The sequence below is a fragment of the Chlorocebus sabaeus genome, chromosome 20, assembly GCF_047675955.1.
Source record: "Chlorocebus sabaeus isolate Y175 chromosome 20, mChlSab1.0.hap1, whole genome shotgun sequence".
Lineage (NCBI taxonomy): Eukaryota > Metazoa > Chordata > Mammalia > Primates > Cercopithecidae > Chlorocebus > Chlorocebus sabaeus.
Window position 1 is genome coordinate 49,875,992 of NC_132923.1, and position 20,526 is coordinate 49,896,517.

The following is a 20,526-nucleotide window of genomic DNA, read 5'->3' on the forward strand; positions in this document are numbered from 1 at the left end:
GAAAGTAAGGCGGCAACAGCAATGCATTGCTGCTCCCTTAGCTCACAGAGCTGAGAGGTTTTTAATAGGAAACTACAAGGAGAGATTACAGGGCAATGGGTTAGTGATTCCATTCTTAAGACTGAGATTCCTGGGAATCCTCTCTATCCTCTCCATTATTAGCCATTGCTCCATCCCGAGCCATTCCTTTGGGAATAATCTCCTCACAGAAGAACATCTCCTACTAATGTTTCCTCCTTTCACCTAGTCCCTGACATGTAGAGCAGACAGCAATTACCAGGCAGCAGTAAAAGGGAATATGGCATTTTACAAAACTCTTTTTGCTGTCCAGGAAAATGACTATGTGTGGAATGGCTTTGGGTGGCATTTATTAGGAAGTATGATTTTAATGAGACATAATCTGTGAACTCATTTTGAAAACGGATATGAACTATCACATGTAACTTAGGGAACAGTTATATAGACACAAAGGGCTGGAAACAAGGGATTATAACAGATAATGGGCATGATTAAAAATAGCAACTGGACCACTCAGCTCAGCCAGTTAGAAAACAAGAGCTGCTCTGGGGACAGGGCATAGCTAAACAAAAAGCAGCAGAAACCTCAACAGAGGTAAATGCCCCTGTCTCACAGCTTTGAAGAGAGCAGTGGATCTCCCAGCATGGAGGGTGAGATCTAAGAACGGACAGACTGCCTGCTCAAGTGGGTCCCTGACCCCTGAGTAGCATAACTGGGAGACATCCCCCACTAGGTGCAGACCAACACCTCACACCTCACACGGCAGGGTACACCCCTGAGACGAAGCTTCCAGAGCAAGAATCAGACAGCAACACTTGCTGTTCAGCAATATTCTATCTCCTGCAGCCTCCGCTGTTGATACAGGGTCTGGAGTGGACCTCAAACAAACTCCAACAGACCTACAGCTGAGGGTCCTGACTGTTAGGAGGAAAACTAACAAACAGAAAGGACACCCACACCAAAACCCCATCAGTACGTCACCATCATCAAAGACCAAAGGCAGATAAAACCACAAAGATGGGGAAAAAGCAGTGCAGAAAAGCTGGAAATTCAAAAAATCAGAGTGCATCTCCCCCTCCAAAGGAACGCAGCTCATTGCCAGCAACGGAACAAAGCTGGATGGAGAATGACTTTGACGACTTGAGAGAAAGCTTCAGTAGATCAAACTTCTCAGAGCTAACGGAGGAACTACATAACCAGCACAAAGAAACTAGAAACCTTGAAAAAAGAATGGATGAATGGATAACTAGAATAATCAATGCAGAGAAGACCTTAAAAGAACTGACAGAGATGAAAACCATAACATAAGAACTACGTGACAAATGCACAAGCTTCAGTAACTGACTCGATCAACTGGAAGAAAGAGTATCAGCAATCGAAGATCAAATGAATGAAATAAAGCGAGAAGAGAAGTGTAGAGAAAAAAGAGTAAAAAGAAATGAACAAAGCCTCCAAGAAATATGGGATTATGTGAAAAGACCAAATCTACGTCTGATTGGTGTGCCTGAAAGTGACGGGGAAAATGGAACCAAGTTGTAAAACACTCTGCAGGATATCATCCAGGAGATGATATCTCCAACCTAGTAAGGCAGGCCAACATTCAACTTCAGGAAATACAGAGAACACCACAAAGACACTCCTCGAGAAGAGCAACTCCAAGACACATAATTGTCAGATTCACCAAAGGTGAAATGAAGGAAAAAATGTTAAGGGCAGCCAGAGAGAAAGGTCGAGTTACACACAAAGGGAAGCCCATCAGACTAACAGCAGATCTCTCGGCAGAAACTCTTCAAGCCAGAAGAGAGTGGGGGCCAATATTCAACATATTTAAAGAAAAGAATTTTCAACCCAGAATTTCATATCCAGCCAAACTAAGTTTCATAAGTGAAGGAGAAATAAAATCCTTTACAGACAAGCAAATGCTTAGAGATTTTGTCACCAGCAGGCCTGCCCTACAAGAGATCCTGAAGGAAGCACTAAACATGAAAAGGAACAACTGGTACCAGTCATCGCAAAAACATGTCAAAATGTAAAGTCCATTGATGCTAGGAAGAAACTGCATCAACTAGTGAGCAAAATAACCAGCTAATACCATAATGACAGGAACAAGTTCACACATAACAATATTTACCTTAAATGTAAATGGACTAAATGCTCCAATTAAAAGACACAGACTGGCAAACTGGATAAAGAGTCAACACCCATCAGTTTGCTGTATTCAGGAGACCCATCTTACATGCAGAGGCACACATAGGCTCAAAATAAAGGGATGGAGGAAGACCTACCAAGCAAATGGAAAACAAAAAAAAAGCAGGGGTTGCAATCCCAGTCTCTGATAAAACAGACTTTAAACCATCAAAGATCAAAAGAGACAACGAAGGCCATTACATAATGGTAAAGGGATCAATTCAACGGGAAGAGCTAACTATCCTAAATATACAGGAATCCAATACAGGAGCACCCAGATTCATAAAGCAAGTCCTTAGAGGCTTACGAAGAGACTTAGACTCCCATACAATAATAATAGGAAACTTTAACATCCCACTGTCAACATTTGACAGATTAACAAGACAGAAAGTTAACAAGGATATCCAGGAATTCAACTCAACTCTGCACAAAGTGGACCTAATAGACATCTACAGAACTCTCCACCCCAAATCAACAGAATATACATTCTTCTCAGCACCACATTGCACTTATTCCAAAATTGACCACATAGTTGGAAGTAAAGCACTCCTCAGCAAATGTACAAGAACAGAAATCATAATTAACTGTCTCTCAGACCACAGTGCAATCAAACTAGAACTTAGGACTAAGAAACTCAATCAAAATCGCTCAACTACATGGAAACTGAACAACCTGCTCCTGAATGACTACTGGGTACATAACGAAATGAAGGCAGAAATAAAGATGTTCTTTGAAACAAATGAGAACAAAGATACAACATACCAGAATCCCTGGGACACATTTAAAGCAGTGTGTAGAGGGAAATTTATAGCACTAAGTGCCCACAAGAGAAAGCAGGAAAGATCTAAAAGTGACACCCTAACATCACAATTAAAAGAACTAGAGAAGCAAGAGCAAACACATTTAAAAGCTAGCAGAAGGCAAGAAATAACTAAGATCAGAGCAGAACGGAAGGAGACAGAGACATAAAAAACCCTCCAAAAAAATCAATGAATCCAGGAGCTGTTTTTTTGAAAAGATCAACAAAATTGATAGGCTGCTAGCAAGACTAATAAAGAAGAAAAGAGAGAAGAATCAAATCGACGCAATTAAAAATGATAAAGGGGATATCACCACCAACCCCACAGAAATACAAACTACCATCAGAGAACACTATAAACACCTCTACGCAAATAAACTAGAAAACCTAGAAGAAATGGATAATTTCCTGGACATTTACACTCTCCCAAGACTAAACCAGGAAGAAGTTGAATCCCTGAATAGACCAATAGCAGGCTCTGAAATTGAGGCAATACTTAATAGCCTAACGACCGAAAAAAGTCCAGGACCAGAGAGATTCACAGCCGAATTCTACCAGAGGTACAAGGAGGAGTTGGTACCATTCCTTCTGAAACTATTCCAATCAATAGAAAAAGAGGGAATCCTCCCTAACTCATTTTACGAGGCCAACATCAACCTGATACCAAAGCCTGACAGAGATACAACAAAAAAAAGAGAATTTTAGACCAATATCCCTGATGAACATCGATGCAAAAATCCTCAATAAAATACTGGCAAACCAAATCCAGCAGCACATCAAAAAGCTTATCCACCATGATCAAGTGGGCTTCATCCCTGGGATGCAAAGCTGGTTCAACATATGCAAATCAATAAACGTAATCCAGCATATCAACAGAACCAAAGATAAAAACCACATGATTATCTCAATAGATGCAGAAAAGGCCTTTGACAAAATTCAACAGCCCTTCATGCTAAAAATGCTCAATAAATTCGGTATTGATGGAACGTATCTCAGAATAGTAAGAGCTATTTATGACAAACCCACAGCCAATATCATACTGAATGGGCAAAAACTGGAAGCATTCCCTTTGAAACCTGGCACAAGACAGGGATACCCTCTCTCACCACTCCTATTCAACATAATGTTGGAAGTTCTGGCTAGGGCAATCAGGCAAGAGAAAGAAATAAAGGGTATTCAGTTAGGAAAAGAAGAAGTCAAACTGTCCCTGTTTTCAGATGACATGATTGTATATTTAGAAAACCCCATCGTCTCAGCCCAAAATCTCTTTAAGCTGATAAGCAACTTCAGCCAAGTCTCAGGATACAAAATCGATGTGCAAAAATCACAAGCATTCCTATGCACCAGTAACAGACAAACAGAGAGATAAATCATGAATGAACTCCCATTCACAATAGCTTCAAAGGGAATAAAATACCTAGGAATCCAACTTACAAGGGATGTAAAGGACCTCTTCAAGGAGAACTACAAACCACTGCTCAGTGAAATCAAAGAGGACACAAAAAGTGGAAGAACATACCATGCTCAGGGATAGGAAGAATCAATATTGTGAAAATGGCCATACTGCCCAAGGTTATTTATAGATTCAATGCCATCCCCATTAAGCTACCAATGACTTTCTTCACAGAATTGGAAAAAACTGCTTTAAAGTTCATATGGAACCAAAAAAGACCCCGCATTGCCAAGACAATCCTAAGCCAAAAGAACAAAGCTGAAGGCATCACGCTACCTGACTTCAAACTATACTACAAGGCTACAGTAACCAAAACAGCATGGGACTGGTACCAAAACAGAGATATAGACCAATGGAACAGAACAGAGTCCTCAGAAATAATACCACACATCTACAGCCATCTGATCTTTGACAAACCTGACAAAAACAAGTAATGGGGAAAGGATTCCCTATTTAATAAATGGTGCTGGGAAAATTGGCTAGCCATAAGTAGAAAGCTGAAACTGGATCCTTTCCTTACTCCTTATACAAAAATTAATTCAAGATGGATTAGAGACTTAAATGTTAGACCTAAAACCATTAAAAACCCTAGAAGAAAACCTAGGCAATACCATTCAGGACATAGGTATGGGCAAGGACTTCACGTCTAAAACACCAAAAGCAATGGCAACAAAAGCCAAAATTGACAAATGGGATCTAATTAAACTAAAGAGGTTCTGCAAAGCAAAAGAAACTACCATCAGAGTGAACAGGCAACCTACAGAATGGGAGAAAATTTTTGCAATCTACTCATCTGACAAAGGGCTAATATCCAGAACCTGTAAAGAACTCAATCAAATTTACAAGAAAAAAAACAAACAACCCCATCAAAAAGTGGGCAAAGGATATGAACAGATACTTCTCAAAAGAAGACATTCATACAGCCAACAGACACATGAAAAAATGCTCATCATCACTGGCCATCAGAGAAATGCAAATCAAAACCACAATGAGATACCATCTCACACCAGTTAGAATGGCAATCATTAAAAAGTCAGGAAACAACAGGTGCTGGAGAGGATGTGGAGAAATAGGAACACTTTTACACTGTTGGTGGGACTGCAAACTAGTTCAACCATTGTGGAGAACAGTGTGGCGATTCCTCAAGGATCTAGAACTAGAATTACCATTTGACCCAGCCATTCCATTACTGGGGATATACCCAAAGGATTATAAGTCATGCTGCTATAAAGACACATGCACACGTATGTTTATTGTAGCACTATTCACAATAGCAAAGACTTGGAATCAACCCAAATGTCCATCAGTGACAGACTGGATTAAGAAAATGTGGCACATATACACCATGGAATACTATGCAGCCATAAAAAAGGATGAGTTTGTGTCCTTTGTAGGCACATGGATGCAGCCGGAAACCATCATTCTCAGCAAACTATTGCAAGAACAGAAAACCAAATACTGTATGTTCTCATGGGAATTGAACAATGAGATCACTTGGACACAGGAAGGGGAACATGACACACTGGGTCCTATTGTGGGGAGGGGGTGGGGGGAAGGATAGCATTAGGAGATATACCTAATGTAAATGACGAGTTAATGGGTGCGGCACACCAAGAGGGCACATGTATACGTATGTAACAAACCTGCACATTGTGCACATGTACCATAGAACTTAAAGTATAATAAAGTAAATAAATAAGAAACTGACTTTCAAGAATTAAAAAAAAAAAAAAACAAAGTATACTCATACATGATGTACTATTTAGCAAGGAACTAACTACTGATATTGTGCATCAAATTAGATGAAAGTCATCAAAAGCATCATGTTAAATGAAAGAAGACACTCAAAAGACTTGATGACTGATAAGATATAGGTGGTGATAAAAAAAGTTGTCCAAGATTACTTGAAAGTTTCTTGTTTGGTTGTCATGACAGATTAAAATGTGTAAACCTTCCAAAAGAGAATAATGGAGACCAAGAAAGAGTCTTATACAATGCCTAACTAAGAGTTGGAAATAAGGACCAGCAGAGATTCAGACAAGAAGAAGAAAACACCAGTTATGACAATATGGTAACTGTAAGAAGACAGAATTTTAAAAAGAATCATAGTAGGAATCATAATACTCTGAGGCACAGAACTAAGTGCTTCATCTACATTATCACATTTAATCCTTACCACCACCCCATGAAGTAATTATTTTAATTATTCTCAAATTAAAAACAGGACACTGAAGCTCAAAGATCTGAAACAATGTGGCTGAGATCACACAGTTAGCAAGGAGTCTAAGTGGATTTAATGGCAGATCTGTCTGATTTCAGAGACAGACTTCAGAGTTCGCTCTTAGCAGTCTACAGGATCAATGCTGTAGAAAGAGCTAGTAGTACAAGGTTAATAAAAACACAATCCCACATATTGTCTGGAATGATTAAAATAATTTTCTATAGTATCTACAATGTTGTGACATATTTGTTAAAAGTTGTAGAAAATGGGGCAACGTCATCTGGTTTAGCAGAGAAGTATTAGGTAGAAAGGACAATCTCACATGATTCTATATATTAACTAATTCTATTTAGGCCTAAAATGTCACTTGATTACTGTTTAGAATTTCAGACCTAATGAAGCATTTAGTTGTTTCTTGTTGCGACACAGCTGCTTCTTTACTGATTCACTTCATTTGTTCTGAAAATAATACTAGAGGCAATATGGAGAAACCAAAATTACAGCAGTGAAAACTCATTCTCATTTCTGGGGACAACCACAAAGGTACATACCTGATATATGCCTGAATAAAACTGTTATATCAAAAATAATTTTCAAATACCTCTCAAGACAGATGCTGACATGTGACACTGAGGTAGCTAGATCTTGGCAGAGTCTGACAGAAAGTACAGCATTAAAAGTGTTCTTTTAGCTATTATTCATTATAAATGAAAATGTTTATTACTGAAGAAGTGTTTTTGAAAGAGACTTCTAACATTTTAATTTTCTAAAGTTTGAAGAAAATCAAAATGGGATAATAGATGCTATTAAAAAATAAATAGTATACATTTAAAAGGGGAGGAATACGTAATATTTTTACTGTTTATAATAAAACATAATGAACTGATAGTTACAGAAAAAAAGATTTCAGTGAACTCATTAAGTTCAAGAACTGCAACTTATTCAACTTTATATTTCCTGCATACTATGACATTTTGAAAATGTTCAACCTATATACAATTTTAAACTGGAAATTTTTCAAATTTATAATAATTTATATCTACATTATCTTAAAATTGTATCATCCACCAACTAAAAAGAAAACAAAACATAACCTAACATTAAAGGGAAAAAATGGAAAGGAAGAACCAGGAAATATACTTCTAAAAAACCAAAGAATAAGATTCAGACAAAAAGGAGCAAGATGGGATAGGAACGCAAAAATGTAAAAAAGATATTTTTGTTATTCTAAAGTTCAGTAAAAACCAAATATATGTAATCAAAACATGGCTTGGATAGACAAGCTTGCGAATATAATGTGTATTTTGGTCAGGCTAAACTAGAAAGGAGCTTTCATTTTTTATTTCTCTATCTTATTTCCTAGGTTTCTTGGGGCTTACACTAGTTTTAATGTCTCTGCTAAGGTAAGTTTTTAAAAACTATGTGTTAAATAAGTATTTTGCCAAATTCACCACTTTCTCCTGAAAGCAAGTATTTTAGTGGACTCCACAAAGTACTATGCCAGTCAAGAATATTGTTTTGAAGAATAAAGTACAACTGACCCTTGAACAATACGAGTCTGAACTGCGCAGGTCCATGCATACATAGATTTTTTTCAACCAGACACAGATACAGTATTTGAGAGATGTGAAACCTGTGTACAAGAAGGGCTGACTTTCAAATTTGTGGGTTTCACAAGGCCAATGAAGGGACTTGCGTATGTGATTTTTATATACTCAGGCAGTCCGAGAACCAATCCCCTGGACATACCCCAGGGACGACTGTCATTTAAAAATTGGTAAGGTGATGTTTCTTTCCTCTTCCTTCCCCATTTATGGAGCATATGGCTATTAAGCTAAAAGATATTTGAGGATACTAGTTACATCTACAACAGTTCTTGACTACACAGATACATCAAAATACATTTCACCTAGGCTGACTTTGTTTAGGTATTTGTTTAAAATCTTGGAAAAATCTATAAAAAAATTTCACAATACTTTTCCCTTCAAATAACTTAAGACTCACTACGAAAGTATTCCAACCCTTAAAAATTCATGTCAGCATTTAATAAATGAGATTAATCTCTTCAAAAAGCTTTATTTTTTCAACTACAAGAACCTCAGCATATATCAGAGTTTTGTTCTAAGTACAAGACTTAGCCAAAAGCAAAAGCACTCAATATATAATTTTAATAATGAAAACCTAGACTATTAGAAACCAAGCTGTGTGTGGAAAGAATAAATCATTTAGGTGAAAGGGTAACAAACATTTAATTCAAGGATAACGCAGCCCTGAGGGAAAATATGCACATGAACGAAGCTTATGAAATTGGTTCAATGCCTATGCAAAGAAAAAAATAATTAGTTTATTTTAAAGCTGGCTATAAAATATTTTCAATATTGCAGTATGAATTATTTATAGAAAAACATACATCTAACTTTAAAGCTACAATTTTATTGAAAGATCTTGAGTACTATGAGAGGAACTAGAAATAGGAATATATCATTTTATGTATGTAATATTTGGGTGATTCTTTTTTAATTACATGATTTCCCAAAAAGTTAAGATTATCAGTTTGAATCAGTAATATTTTATTCTACCTTTTCTTTTCAAAATTAAGAAGTAAAACTGAGAGTGGGATATCACTTTTATTTTAAATTTTATAAAAAATGCCTTTTAAAGTTGACTAATACATCAAGGTGTGTTACTCTGAAATCATAATAGCTAATTTAAAAACTGAATGAACATGTCTAAGCTTAAATAATAAAAAAAAATTTTTTAGTGTTTTTGAAGTTAATGAAGAATCTTAGGGAAAGCATTTGGATTTGAGGTTTACTATAATGGTACTATGTGTGCTACCAAAAAAGTTCAAATGTATCCATAAGACTCTTATGTTTGGAATATTACGTTTAATTAATTTTCTGATTAATAATGTGGCACAGACTCTACAGAAAGCCACATAGTGCTTGAATACTGTGAGTAGGCGTATAATTTTCTGAACCTTTCTTGAGAGAACTATTAATATGACAGAGGCCGGGCACAGTGGCTCATGCCTATAATCCCAGCACTTTGGGAGACTGAGACAGAAGGATCACCTGAGTCCAGAAGTTAGTGAGAGAGTGAGTGACAGGGAGGGAAAGAGAGGAAAGCGGGGGGTGGAAGGAGGAGAGAGAAAGAGAAAATCATTAATTTTTTTTTTTTAAAAAGCCTCATAACACATCATAATTTAAAAGCTAAAATAAGGTAGCCCAAGGGAAAGTGTATACTTCACTATGTCTTGGCTGAGAAGCAGACACACTGGAGCACCAGTAACTTAGTAAGAGCTTTTTTACTTTCTCAGTCAATGATGTGGTAAGTCATAATCTGGCCTCTAGGTTATAACTTCAGCTCTCCTGAAGTAGTGTCATTCTGGTTGTACAAGGCACACACAATAATAAACTTTAAAGAGTAATACTTAATATATAATTAATATAAGGATTGCCAATTTATGAACACTAGAGGGCAGTAAAACACTAAGAAGATATATTTAAATTACAGATCTAAAACTGGCAAAGGCAAGTCAGTACATTCTTTTATTAGAAAATCCTAACAATTTAATGAATTTATTCCTTTTTACGTTACTAAAGTACAAAGCATTCTTTAGTGTGTCATTTTAGTGTAACTTACTTTGCAAAATCCAAGTAAGAAACGTGTCCATGATAAAATCCTGGTTTCATCTCTTTCCAGGAAGTTATATTCTTTACAAAGCGCACCTAAAAAGGGAGAACACACTCATTATGTACAATTTAAAGAATATGAAATTTGATGATAGCAAAATATTTCCAAGTAAGGAATTTAAAAACCTAAAACCATTCTTACAGAGCTTGAAACACAGGTTAGGACTAAGGAAAGTATAGTGTAATCAGCAACTACTAAAATTCATCATAGAGACAGCTACTATCATTACACTCAGAAAAGAGTGAAAGATGATTCTGAAAACAAACTCGCACAATGAAATCCTTTACAATGCTGTAAATACATTTATATAGGGTTGGAGGAAGGTCATTGTGGGGGTATTTGCATCTACGTCCCACCAACACACACGCTAAAGCAGGCAATACAGGGACATTCTAGCATATCAAACGTTTTCTTCTCAGACGCTTGCTGTTCATAAAAGTTTATTTTTATTAATGACTCAACAAATAAAAAGTAATCTTTAAACCAAAATGATTTTTAAAAAGCTGATGGTTATCAGAAGATATTTAAGAGTTAACAGCAGACATCACAAGCTTGTTGATAAAAAGATTAATAAAATTAGGAGATGTAATACAGGTCAAAATATTTAAAATTTCTAAATATTTAACTTACTGGAATTAAAGTATACAAAAATTAATATGAAAAATTCTATAAGTATGTTTTAAAATGTCTAATAACTGGTTAATATAGAATTTGATAAACCTAAGTATCACTAGCTGCAAAGCAGTGATACACAATTTCTCAATGGAAAATAGTATACATTTTTGATAAGCAAATCTCTGCATGATAAACAGCAAGTGGTTAAGAATCTCTTCTAGAACCTAGATAGAGTGCAGAAAATTGGGGCAGTGAAGTCCACCAACCTATACCGCACCAAAAGCATCGGCAAGCTATGACTTGAGCCTCTCAAACACAGAACTGTCAATTGCATAATTCTGGCAATTTATCAATCTTTCACTTACATCATAGAATAGGGATAGTCACATGGAGATATTCTGGAATACTTCATACTACACTCAATAATATCAATGAATGACGATAGCTGCCTCCTATTAAAGGCCTATTGGTAGGTGAAGGAGGGGAAACAGTGCAGATATAGCTATATGTCAGAGAATGTAAACTAGAGAAAAATGAGTTCTGGGAGAATTTATCTTTTAGGGGAAGCATTAATAACTCACATACTAAGAGAAATTATGAAGCTTTTAGAATGGAAATGGTATATATGCCTTACTTGGCCACTCCATACACACATACATCCTTAAATTAAAATCTCAAAAATGAGCTGCAGATAAAAATTAGGTTGCATTAGAAAGTATACCATGTCATTTTAGCAGATATTTTCAATTTTTTCCCCCACTGAAACTGAAAGAGCCAAATAAATGTGATTTGAAGTTTTCATGTTCTTTCCAATTCAACTAAGGCACCAAACAGAATGAAAATACCAAATTGCAAATGAAACAGAAACAAAATATAAAATTAAATAATCCAGAGCCTACATCTGTAATATACTTTATATGCTGAATATGAAAAGTCTTTATAGCTGCCACTTAATGGTACATTATTTCCTATAAACCTTTGGTTCTATGAAAATCAGTTCTAGTATTTCAACTAAAAATGAGAGGAAAAAAGATGGCAAAGAGAATAAGGAATTGAAGATGGTGGCTAAAGGGAGCTTAAGACATATTTAGCAACTCACCTCTATTTTCCAGAAGCTGAGATTTAATGTGGACATGGTGATGTAGGAGGGAAATGAAAGACGCTACATTGAGGTCTGAAAAAATAGTGTTATATAAACTAAATAGCAGGGAAGATCATAGTACGAGCTTGGAGTATACTGTGGTGAAAGACTTAGGCAGAAATAAGAGTTAGGTACAAATTCAAATATTCTTTTTCCTCCAATGAAGCTTCCTAAGAATGGTCAATATTAAACTAAACCCTCTCCTGAGGATGACTGATATCTCATCCAATGTGTGTCCTTTAACACAAAGTGAAAAAAGCCCAGGAAGCTGGGTAATGTCTACACTACCACAAGGCTTCTCATTTCTTCTAGGTTTTCCAATATACTGGCATATAGTTGCTCATAGTAGCCTCTAATGATCCTTTCAATTTCTGTGGTATTAGTTGTAAGGTCTCCCTTTTTATCTTGGGCTAAAAGTTTCTTGATTTTGTTTATCTCTTCAAAAAACCTTTTTTTTTTTGAGACGGAGTCTTGCTCTGTCGCCAGGCTGGAATGCAGTGACGCGATCTCAGCTTACTGCAACCTCCGCCTCCGGGGTTCAAGCAATTCTCCTGCCTCAGCCTCCCGAGTAGCTGGGACTACAGCACCCAGATAATTTTTGTATTTTTAGTGGAGACGGGGTTTCACCATGTTGGCCAGGATGGTCTCGATCTCTTGACCTCGTGATCTGCCTGCCTCGGGCTCCCAAAGGGCTGAGATTACTGATCTTTTTGTATTTTTTTTTTCAATTTCATTTATTTCTCTTCAGATCATCATTATTTCTTCTATTCATTTTGGATTTGGTTTGCTCTTGCTCTTCTAGCTCTCTAAGATGCATCACTAGGTTGTTTATTTGACGTTTTTCTGCTTTTCTGATATAGGCACTGATTGCTATAAACTTTCCTGTTAGCACAGATTTTGCTGTGTCCTATACATTTTGGAAGGTTGTATTTCCATTTTCATTTCTTTTAAGAAATTGTTAAATTTCCTTCTTAATTTCTTTATTGACCCATTCGTCACTCAAGAGCATGTTGTTTAATTTCCATGTGTCTTGCTATTGGTTTCTAGTTTTATTCCACTGTGATCAGAGAAGATATTTGATATTATTTCAATTTTTTTTTGAACTCTTTAAGACTTGTTTTGTGACCTAACACGTGATCTATTTTTGAGAATGATCCATGTGTTGAGAAGAATGTGTATTCTGCAGTCATTGCATGAAATGTTCTGTAAATATCTAGTAGGTCCATTTGGTGTATGTTGCAGATTAAGCATGGTGTTTCTTTGTGATTTTTCTGTCTGGGTGTTCTGTCCAGTGCTGAAAGAGGGGTCTTTAAGTCTCCAGCTATTATTGTAATGGGGTCTATCTCTCTCTTTAGCTCTAGTAATATTTGCTGGATATTCCAGTGTTGGATAGGCATATGTTTAAACATTTTACATTCTCTTGCTGAATTGACTCCTTTATCAATATTTAGGACCCCCGAGCACTTCAGCCCATGGTGGCCGGGCTTGCTGGAACTGAGATACTAACTGCTGAGATGCAAGATTAACCTCTGGCTAGAGCCGTCTAAATGTTCCTTCTGTGGGCACCAGCTGAGCTCTGCCCCATGTTACCTTCTGTTGTGACAGGGCAGCACCATATGCAAATGCAAAGTCCCACAATCACTGTGCTCTCCCTATCCCCAGGGTGCAGATTCTCTTTCTGCGCCATGTGGCAGCTACCAGGAGGAATGGGGGAGGGGTGGTGTAGGAGATACTGTGTTTCCTATCCTCTTCAGTGCTTCTTTCCTTAATATGTTAAAACTAGGTACTATGATTGCTCACCTGATTTTTGGTTCTTACGGGGGTGCTTTTTTGTGTGGACAGTTTTTCAATTTGATGTTCCTGCTGGGGAACAATTGCTGAAGGCCTCTATTTGGTCATATTGCTCTGTCTTCCTCCCCCATATCATGATTCTGCTTTAACCAACTTGGACACTGAAAATCTCAACTTTTATCCACTACTAAGGCAATCCCTCAGATCCAGTCATTCAAAACTACTCCACCTCTCTAGTATCTCAAAGCTCTGTTGATATAACTCTCACAATTGTTTATTTCCTTGTGAATTCATTAACTTTATTATCATATCAACTTCCAATTCACCCTGATTCACTACTCTCTTTACTGGACAACCATTTTAACAATAACCCTTGACATTTGCTCCCTTGTCTTTTTATTATCTTGGGTAACCAATGGGGTTGCTGAGTACTCCTGGTTGAAACCAAGAGACTACGTCTAAATATCTGTGTAGGATTTTGAATTTTACTTCCTAAATTCACGCTATCTGAGGTAAATTCAGGTGATTATTATTGCTTTAAAATTTTCTAGACTGCATTGTTTTTTCTCTTTTTTTTTTCTTTCTTGAGACAGAATCTCATTCTGTCACCCATGCCGGAGAGTATAGTGGCATGATCATAACTCACTGTAACCTCTAACTCCTGGGCTCAAGTGGTCCTCCCACCTCAGTCTCCCAGTAGCTAGTACTGCAGGAATGCACTACCACGCCCAGCCAAGATTTAACTTCTTTTTTTTCTTTTTTTGGTAGAGTAGTTACCAGGGCTGTTCTTGAACTCCTGGGCTCAAGCGATCCTCCCACCTCAGCCTCCCAGAATCCCAAAGTGCTCACAGGCCTGAGCCACTGCACCTGGCCTCTACTATTGTTAAAGTCCTCGAAACACACAGAATCTCTTTCTAAGCTCAAAGTAAAAGCATACTAAAGGCTACATATGTAATATATCTGGCATATGTATTTTTCTTTCATCTCATCAGCATTTAACTAAGGCAATATGTTAAAGTTTCATTAACATAGCTGTGGTTGATTTAAAATTTGCAGTGAATCAAAAGATGCTGAACTGAGGTTTACCTTCTCTTTATGAAGAAAAAAGTGTGAAGCAAATAAATGATGTCAATATGGCTAACATGATTCACACTAATCTAGAAAACAGTCTGAGCATTTGAAAATGTTGGCCAGGTATGGTGGCTCATGCCTATAATCCTAGCAGTTCGGAAAGCTGAGGCAGGCAGATTTCCTGAGCTCAGGGGTTTGAGAACAGCCAAGACAACATGGTAAAACCCCGTCTCTACTAAAATACAAAAAGTTAGCCAGGCGTGGTGGCTCATGCCTGTAATTTTAGCTACACGGGAGGCTGAGACAGGAGAATCACTTGGACCCAGGAGGTGGAGGTTGCAGTAGGCCAAGATCGCACCACTGCACTCCAGCCTGGTCTAGCCTGGGCGACAGAGCAAGACCGTGTCTCCAAAAAAAAAAAAAAAGTATCATTTACATACTGATGAAATTCCATATTATCTTTATCTCCTCTTCAAAACTGTTCTCCAAGGAAATAATACAAGTAACTCCCTTGAAAAACAGTATTTTCAAAAGTTTTATTTTTAAAGTATTAATTCGGCCACTTCTCCTTTTACACGTTTAACATTTATCCTTAGTTCTCCATAACTTTCCTAGTATCTACTCTTTCACGTTCATCTTTTCTCTCTCATCAGTCTAGTCCCAGTTCTGCTCTGTCATGATCTGCCTTCTCACCTCCCTGTACCACTTGCTTTGTCTTTCAGTTTGTTTTCTTCTGGTATTTCTCTTGGGCATGCTGCCGAAGATCTTGAGGCAAGGTTCGAAAATACAGAGGAGTAAGAAGAGGACACTGAGATTAGGTAAGCAAACTTCTACTCAGTTCATTTTATGGATTCTTACTGACTGTACTTGGCACAAATGAAAGATAAAGTGATAGGCAAAAAAGGAGCAAAACTTAATAGTATCAATTAAAGTTAAGGAGACTGAAGACACTGAAAACTCTGGCGTGGGAGAAGAAATAAGGCCACTATAGTAACTTAAGTCATAGAAAATTTTCATACTCTGATTGAAATATGCTACCAAGAAGAATGTTTCAGATGCAGTAGTCAGATATAGTACATGAAAAGCAGCTAGCCTGAAGCAGAGAGTAAACTGTGATTTTTGTTGGATCTGATGACTTAAGTCGGGCTAGCAAGAAATAAGAAGAGACCTTAAGGAAAAACACAAACAATATAGGTAATGGTGTTGGGGTTTTTTGTTAGTTGAATCAGACCTGAACTGATGTTACAGGAAAAAGCTAAGAAGCACCCATCTCACTAACAGTAGTGTCTTGACCTATATTCTTAACAGATCAACCTCAATATTATGATTATCTGTGATCACAAAAGCATTTGTTTTCACCATCTAAAAGAGCAGGGATGCCATCCTGAACATTCTGGCCAAATTCCAACTCCGTAATTACTATCTGTTGAATGAATGCTACTATTAACTTGAGTAATTACTATATACTGAACTCCCACTGATGCATTTACTTAAACATTTCTTGTATGACTGTGGGTACTTTTATGAGACTAAGCCAGGAAGAAAGTTTTCTACACTAACAGGAAAACAAAGTAGTGGTTGGATAAAAATATAAGAAAAGTTTGCAGTAATTGAACATATCTTCACCGAAGTTCAGAGCTGTGCTGCTCAACCTGTTTTAGGAGTATATGGCAGGGGGCTGGTTCCCAATCCAGCTGAGAGATAAGAATAGATCATACTGCTGTCAATCAGAGGGGCTCACTCTGCCAGTAATTATTTCCATCTACCGCTATCAAAATCTATGTTGGTCCATTTGTTCATTCATTCAGCATTTATTTAACAAAAAATGTAGTTTCTACTATGTCTCAGGCACTATGCTAAACATAAGGGATATAGTGGTGAACAAGACAGACAAAGTTCCTGTCCTTAAAGATCTTGTAATAGAGGAAAAAACAGGCAGTAAACAAACCAATATGTAAGATAAGTTAGTAAGCTGATTAGTACCAGAGAAGACACAACAAAAGTGATATGATAGACTGTAACTTAGAAGAGGTAATTAATATGTAGGATGGAAAGGCATGGTTTTTCTAAGAGGATGTCATTAAACCTTAAATGGATAACATGAAGCCAACTCTTGAAGAAGTCAGGAGAAGTGCATTCTAAGAGGAAAGGATAAGTGCAGAGTCCTTAAAATGGGAAAGGCTTGGCGCATTCAATGAAACACAAGGCCAGTGTGGCTAGTGGGTAAGAAGTTGGTGCACACAAGGGCTAGATTAAAAAGGGCCTCTGGGTCTAAGTAAGAAATGTGGATTTTGTAGGGAAGGTAGGAATAGTAAGTTAAAGATAAGTACCCTACCATCCTGGGAAGACTAAAATATTCATCTTCCCATATCCCTACTGAGAATCATCATCTGGATCTTTGTTACTCAAACCGCAGTTTAAAGACCAGCAGCATTAGTTTTGGCATCAAGTGGGAGTTGTTTAGAAATTGAAAACTGGGCTCCATTTTGATCCTTCTGAATCTGAATCTGCATTTTAACCAGTGATTAGCATACATATTATAGGTGGAGAAAATTCATCTAAAGTGCTGGTCTGAAAAGTATCTGCAACTCCTGGTGAACCGTGGGCTCTAATGCAGATAACCTAAAGTTGGCTTGAGAGTGAATTAAAAGAAAAAAATTTACGTTGTTCTTCAGAGAATACAAATTCTAGATATTTCCAATGTTTTAACAAAAGGAGTTAAATATAATCATAGACCTAAACATACGAGAGCAAAAAGGCATTTTTTTGAAAAATCATAAAAGATGTTGCTAATCACATATTTGGTATGGCTACTTTAAAGACATGATGTTCTCTAATGTAAAAATATTTACATGACAGCAAAGCAAACTCCATTTTTCAACTAGAAGAGTTGATTGATTACCCATCTCTTGCCAATTCCTATCTATTAACTAAGTAAAGCCTATCTCAAAAATATCTTTAATGACTGAGTCCACGCCTTATTCTAATTGCTTAGTTTCTCATACCTTATATTCTCAAATGTTTATCTTTTAATATCCTTCTTTTAACTTTTCAACTTTTTATTTAAAAAATTTCTAAACTACAGAAAAGATGAAAAAATAGTGCAGTGAACATCCCTATACTCTTCACCCAGATTCACTAATTATTAACATTTTGTCACTTTTATCTTTTTTCTCTATGTATGCCCATACATACTCAATTTTTTCTGACCTATTTGAAAGCAAATAGTTGCCATTCATATTTAACCCCTAATTACCTCAGCATGTACTATTGTCTATGAACAAAGATGTTATCATTTTTGATCAAGGATCTGATCAGACCATACATTACATTTGGTTTCTATGTCTCTCTAGTCTACAGAAGCCTCCCTCCAACTTTTTTGGTTGTTATGATATTGACACTTCAGAATTCAGTTGTTCTGTAGAATATCCTACAACATTAATTTGTTTTTCAGGATTAGGTCCAAATCAACCATTTTGGTAGGGAACATTTTGGTTACATATTTCAGTGAGATCACCACAAAGTGATGTTTTATTTTAACTGTTTTCATAGCCCCTGTGTTTATGTTTTATGTTCTCAAGTAAATTTTAAATAAGTACCTTCAAGGATGTGGCCATGCTTTCTATTTCTTTGGTATTTACCCAAAAAATGTAGTACAACCTTTGTGTATATTACATACACAATAAATAAATGAAAAACTCAAAAGCAGAGTTGACAACTATTTCTAAGGATAGCAGAATACATATAACTATTATACATTGAGTGGTTTTATACCAGACTAAAAATATTTGGGCTTTGCCTCTAACATTTTTGAGAGAAGTAATTAAGCAGGTAAACAGTTTAGAACAATACCTAATACAATATGTACAAAAAATGTCTAGGAAAGCTGAGGCTAAAGGTAGATATCAAGCAGACTGAACTAAGATTGTAAGGTGAGGGAATAAAGAGGATGATCAGGTAACATATCTCAAAATATTTTTATGAGTAAACTGAGCTCTACATGGAAGCTTGAGATAACAGATTTAAGAAATATCTCATCTTTTAAGTTGTACTTGATTAGAAACTATTTCTTAGAGAAGAAAGAAGAGCAAAATAGTTCATTTAATTCTTATTTAAGCAGCTGACAGGCCAGGCGTCTGTAATCCCAGCACTTTGGGAGGCCGAGGTGGGCGGATCATCTGAGGTCAGGAGTTTGTGACCAGCCTGACTAACATGGTGAGACTCTGTCTCTACTAAAAATGCAAAAATTAGCTGGGTGTGCTGGCGCATGCCTGTAATCACAGGAGGCTGAGGAAGGAGTATAGCTTGAATGTGGGAGGCGGAGTTTGCAGTGAGCTGAGATCGCACCACTGCACTCCAGCCTGGGCAACAAGAGCAAAACTCTGTCTCCAAAAATAAAAATAAAAAAATTTAAAAAAAAGGTAGCTGAGAACAGTACACACAGACAACAAAACATGATATTAAAATAAAAGTGTTATATCAGATGGGGTTCTGATATAACATGAAATAATTTAAAAATTATTTCAAAACATACAGTGCAATTTTTAGAGTTTACATTTAGATGAAGCTTACTAGATTAAAAGTGAAGTAAACACGAAAACATGTCACATGAAAGAAAGGGAAGCAGTAAATATGACTTGTTTGAATAACTGTGTCTACATAGAACAAGAGATCACAAAACTGGAGATAGGGTATATAAAGAACATTTGTTAAGTAAGTCATTCTTAATTAAGATCAGGTTTTGAACTACCAGCTGGTATTTTGAAGTATGTCAGCTAATGATTAAGACTATTCTTTCACTCTGCCCCATACAAACATTTTTTAAGTGTTGGTCATTCTGTAATCCAATTGCTTTTAAGATAGCATTTATGTTTCTCTCCTGCTTTTTATCCTATATATAACTAACAAGTTACTAAAAGAAAAACAGAAGTTTTATCTCATCCAAATGCAACTGGGAAAATATACTACATGATGCCTATAAATGTCGTATGTGGTGAGCTCCTCCAGATTTACATTTCATGAAAATAATGGTTGATGTCATTGCCAGACATCTTGTAGTTACCAGGAAACTTTGTAATGCTGAACAAACAAATTAACATTATTTTTCTAAAACATACTACTGAATAAATCTGAAATTATTATCTAAGCATGAATATATATTCCTTTTAAACCAAAGCATATTTTGAAAAGCGATAATGCCAAAAGATTTAAAACCCACTACACACTGTATAAAAACAGAATATTTAGGATACTTGCCCTTGAGATACACAATATTACATAATGAATAGTTTTTATGACACACATAGCTAAAAACAGCTCATGTTTCTTCCCATTTATAGAAGAGTTATTTGGTTTGGCCGACAGATGTGGAATTTTGATTCTATGAAAAACAGTACTCCAGGATCCTGCAAAGAGCCAAAAATTACATGGGCAGATGACATACCATATACCACTAGCTTTTATAAACAGCTCTCTAGCAAGAAAGCCAACCTTAGTCTCATGTGTCAATGTAATTCTCTTGTTTAAGTGTAAGG

General features: G+C 36.5%; 1 protein-coding gene across 4 annotated transcripts in view; it reads right to left on the reverse strand.

The window, feature by feature from the left end:
- Positions 1-20,526, reverse strand: part of HS2ST1 (heparan sulfate 2-O-sulfotransferase 1) — a 200,421-nt gene that overhangs the window by 18,754 nt on the left and 161,141 nt on the right. For all 4 annotated transcript variants that reach the window (XM_007978062.3, XM_007978061.3, XM_038002518.2 and 1 more), the window contains one exon: positions 10,324-10,409. In XM_007978062.3, the coding sequence (XP_007976253.1) occupies positions 10,324-10,409 (86 nt within the window). The remainder of the gene's footprint in view (positions 1-10,323; positions 10,410-20,526) is intronic.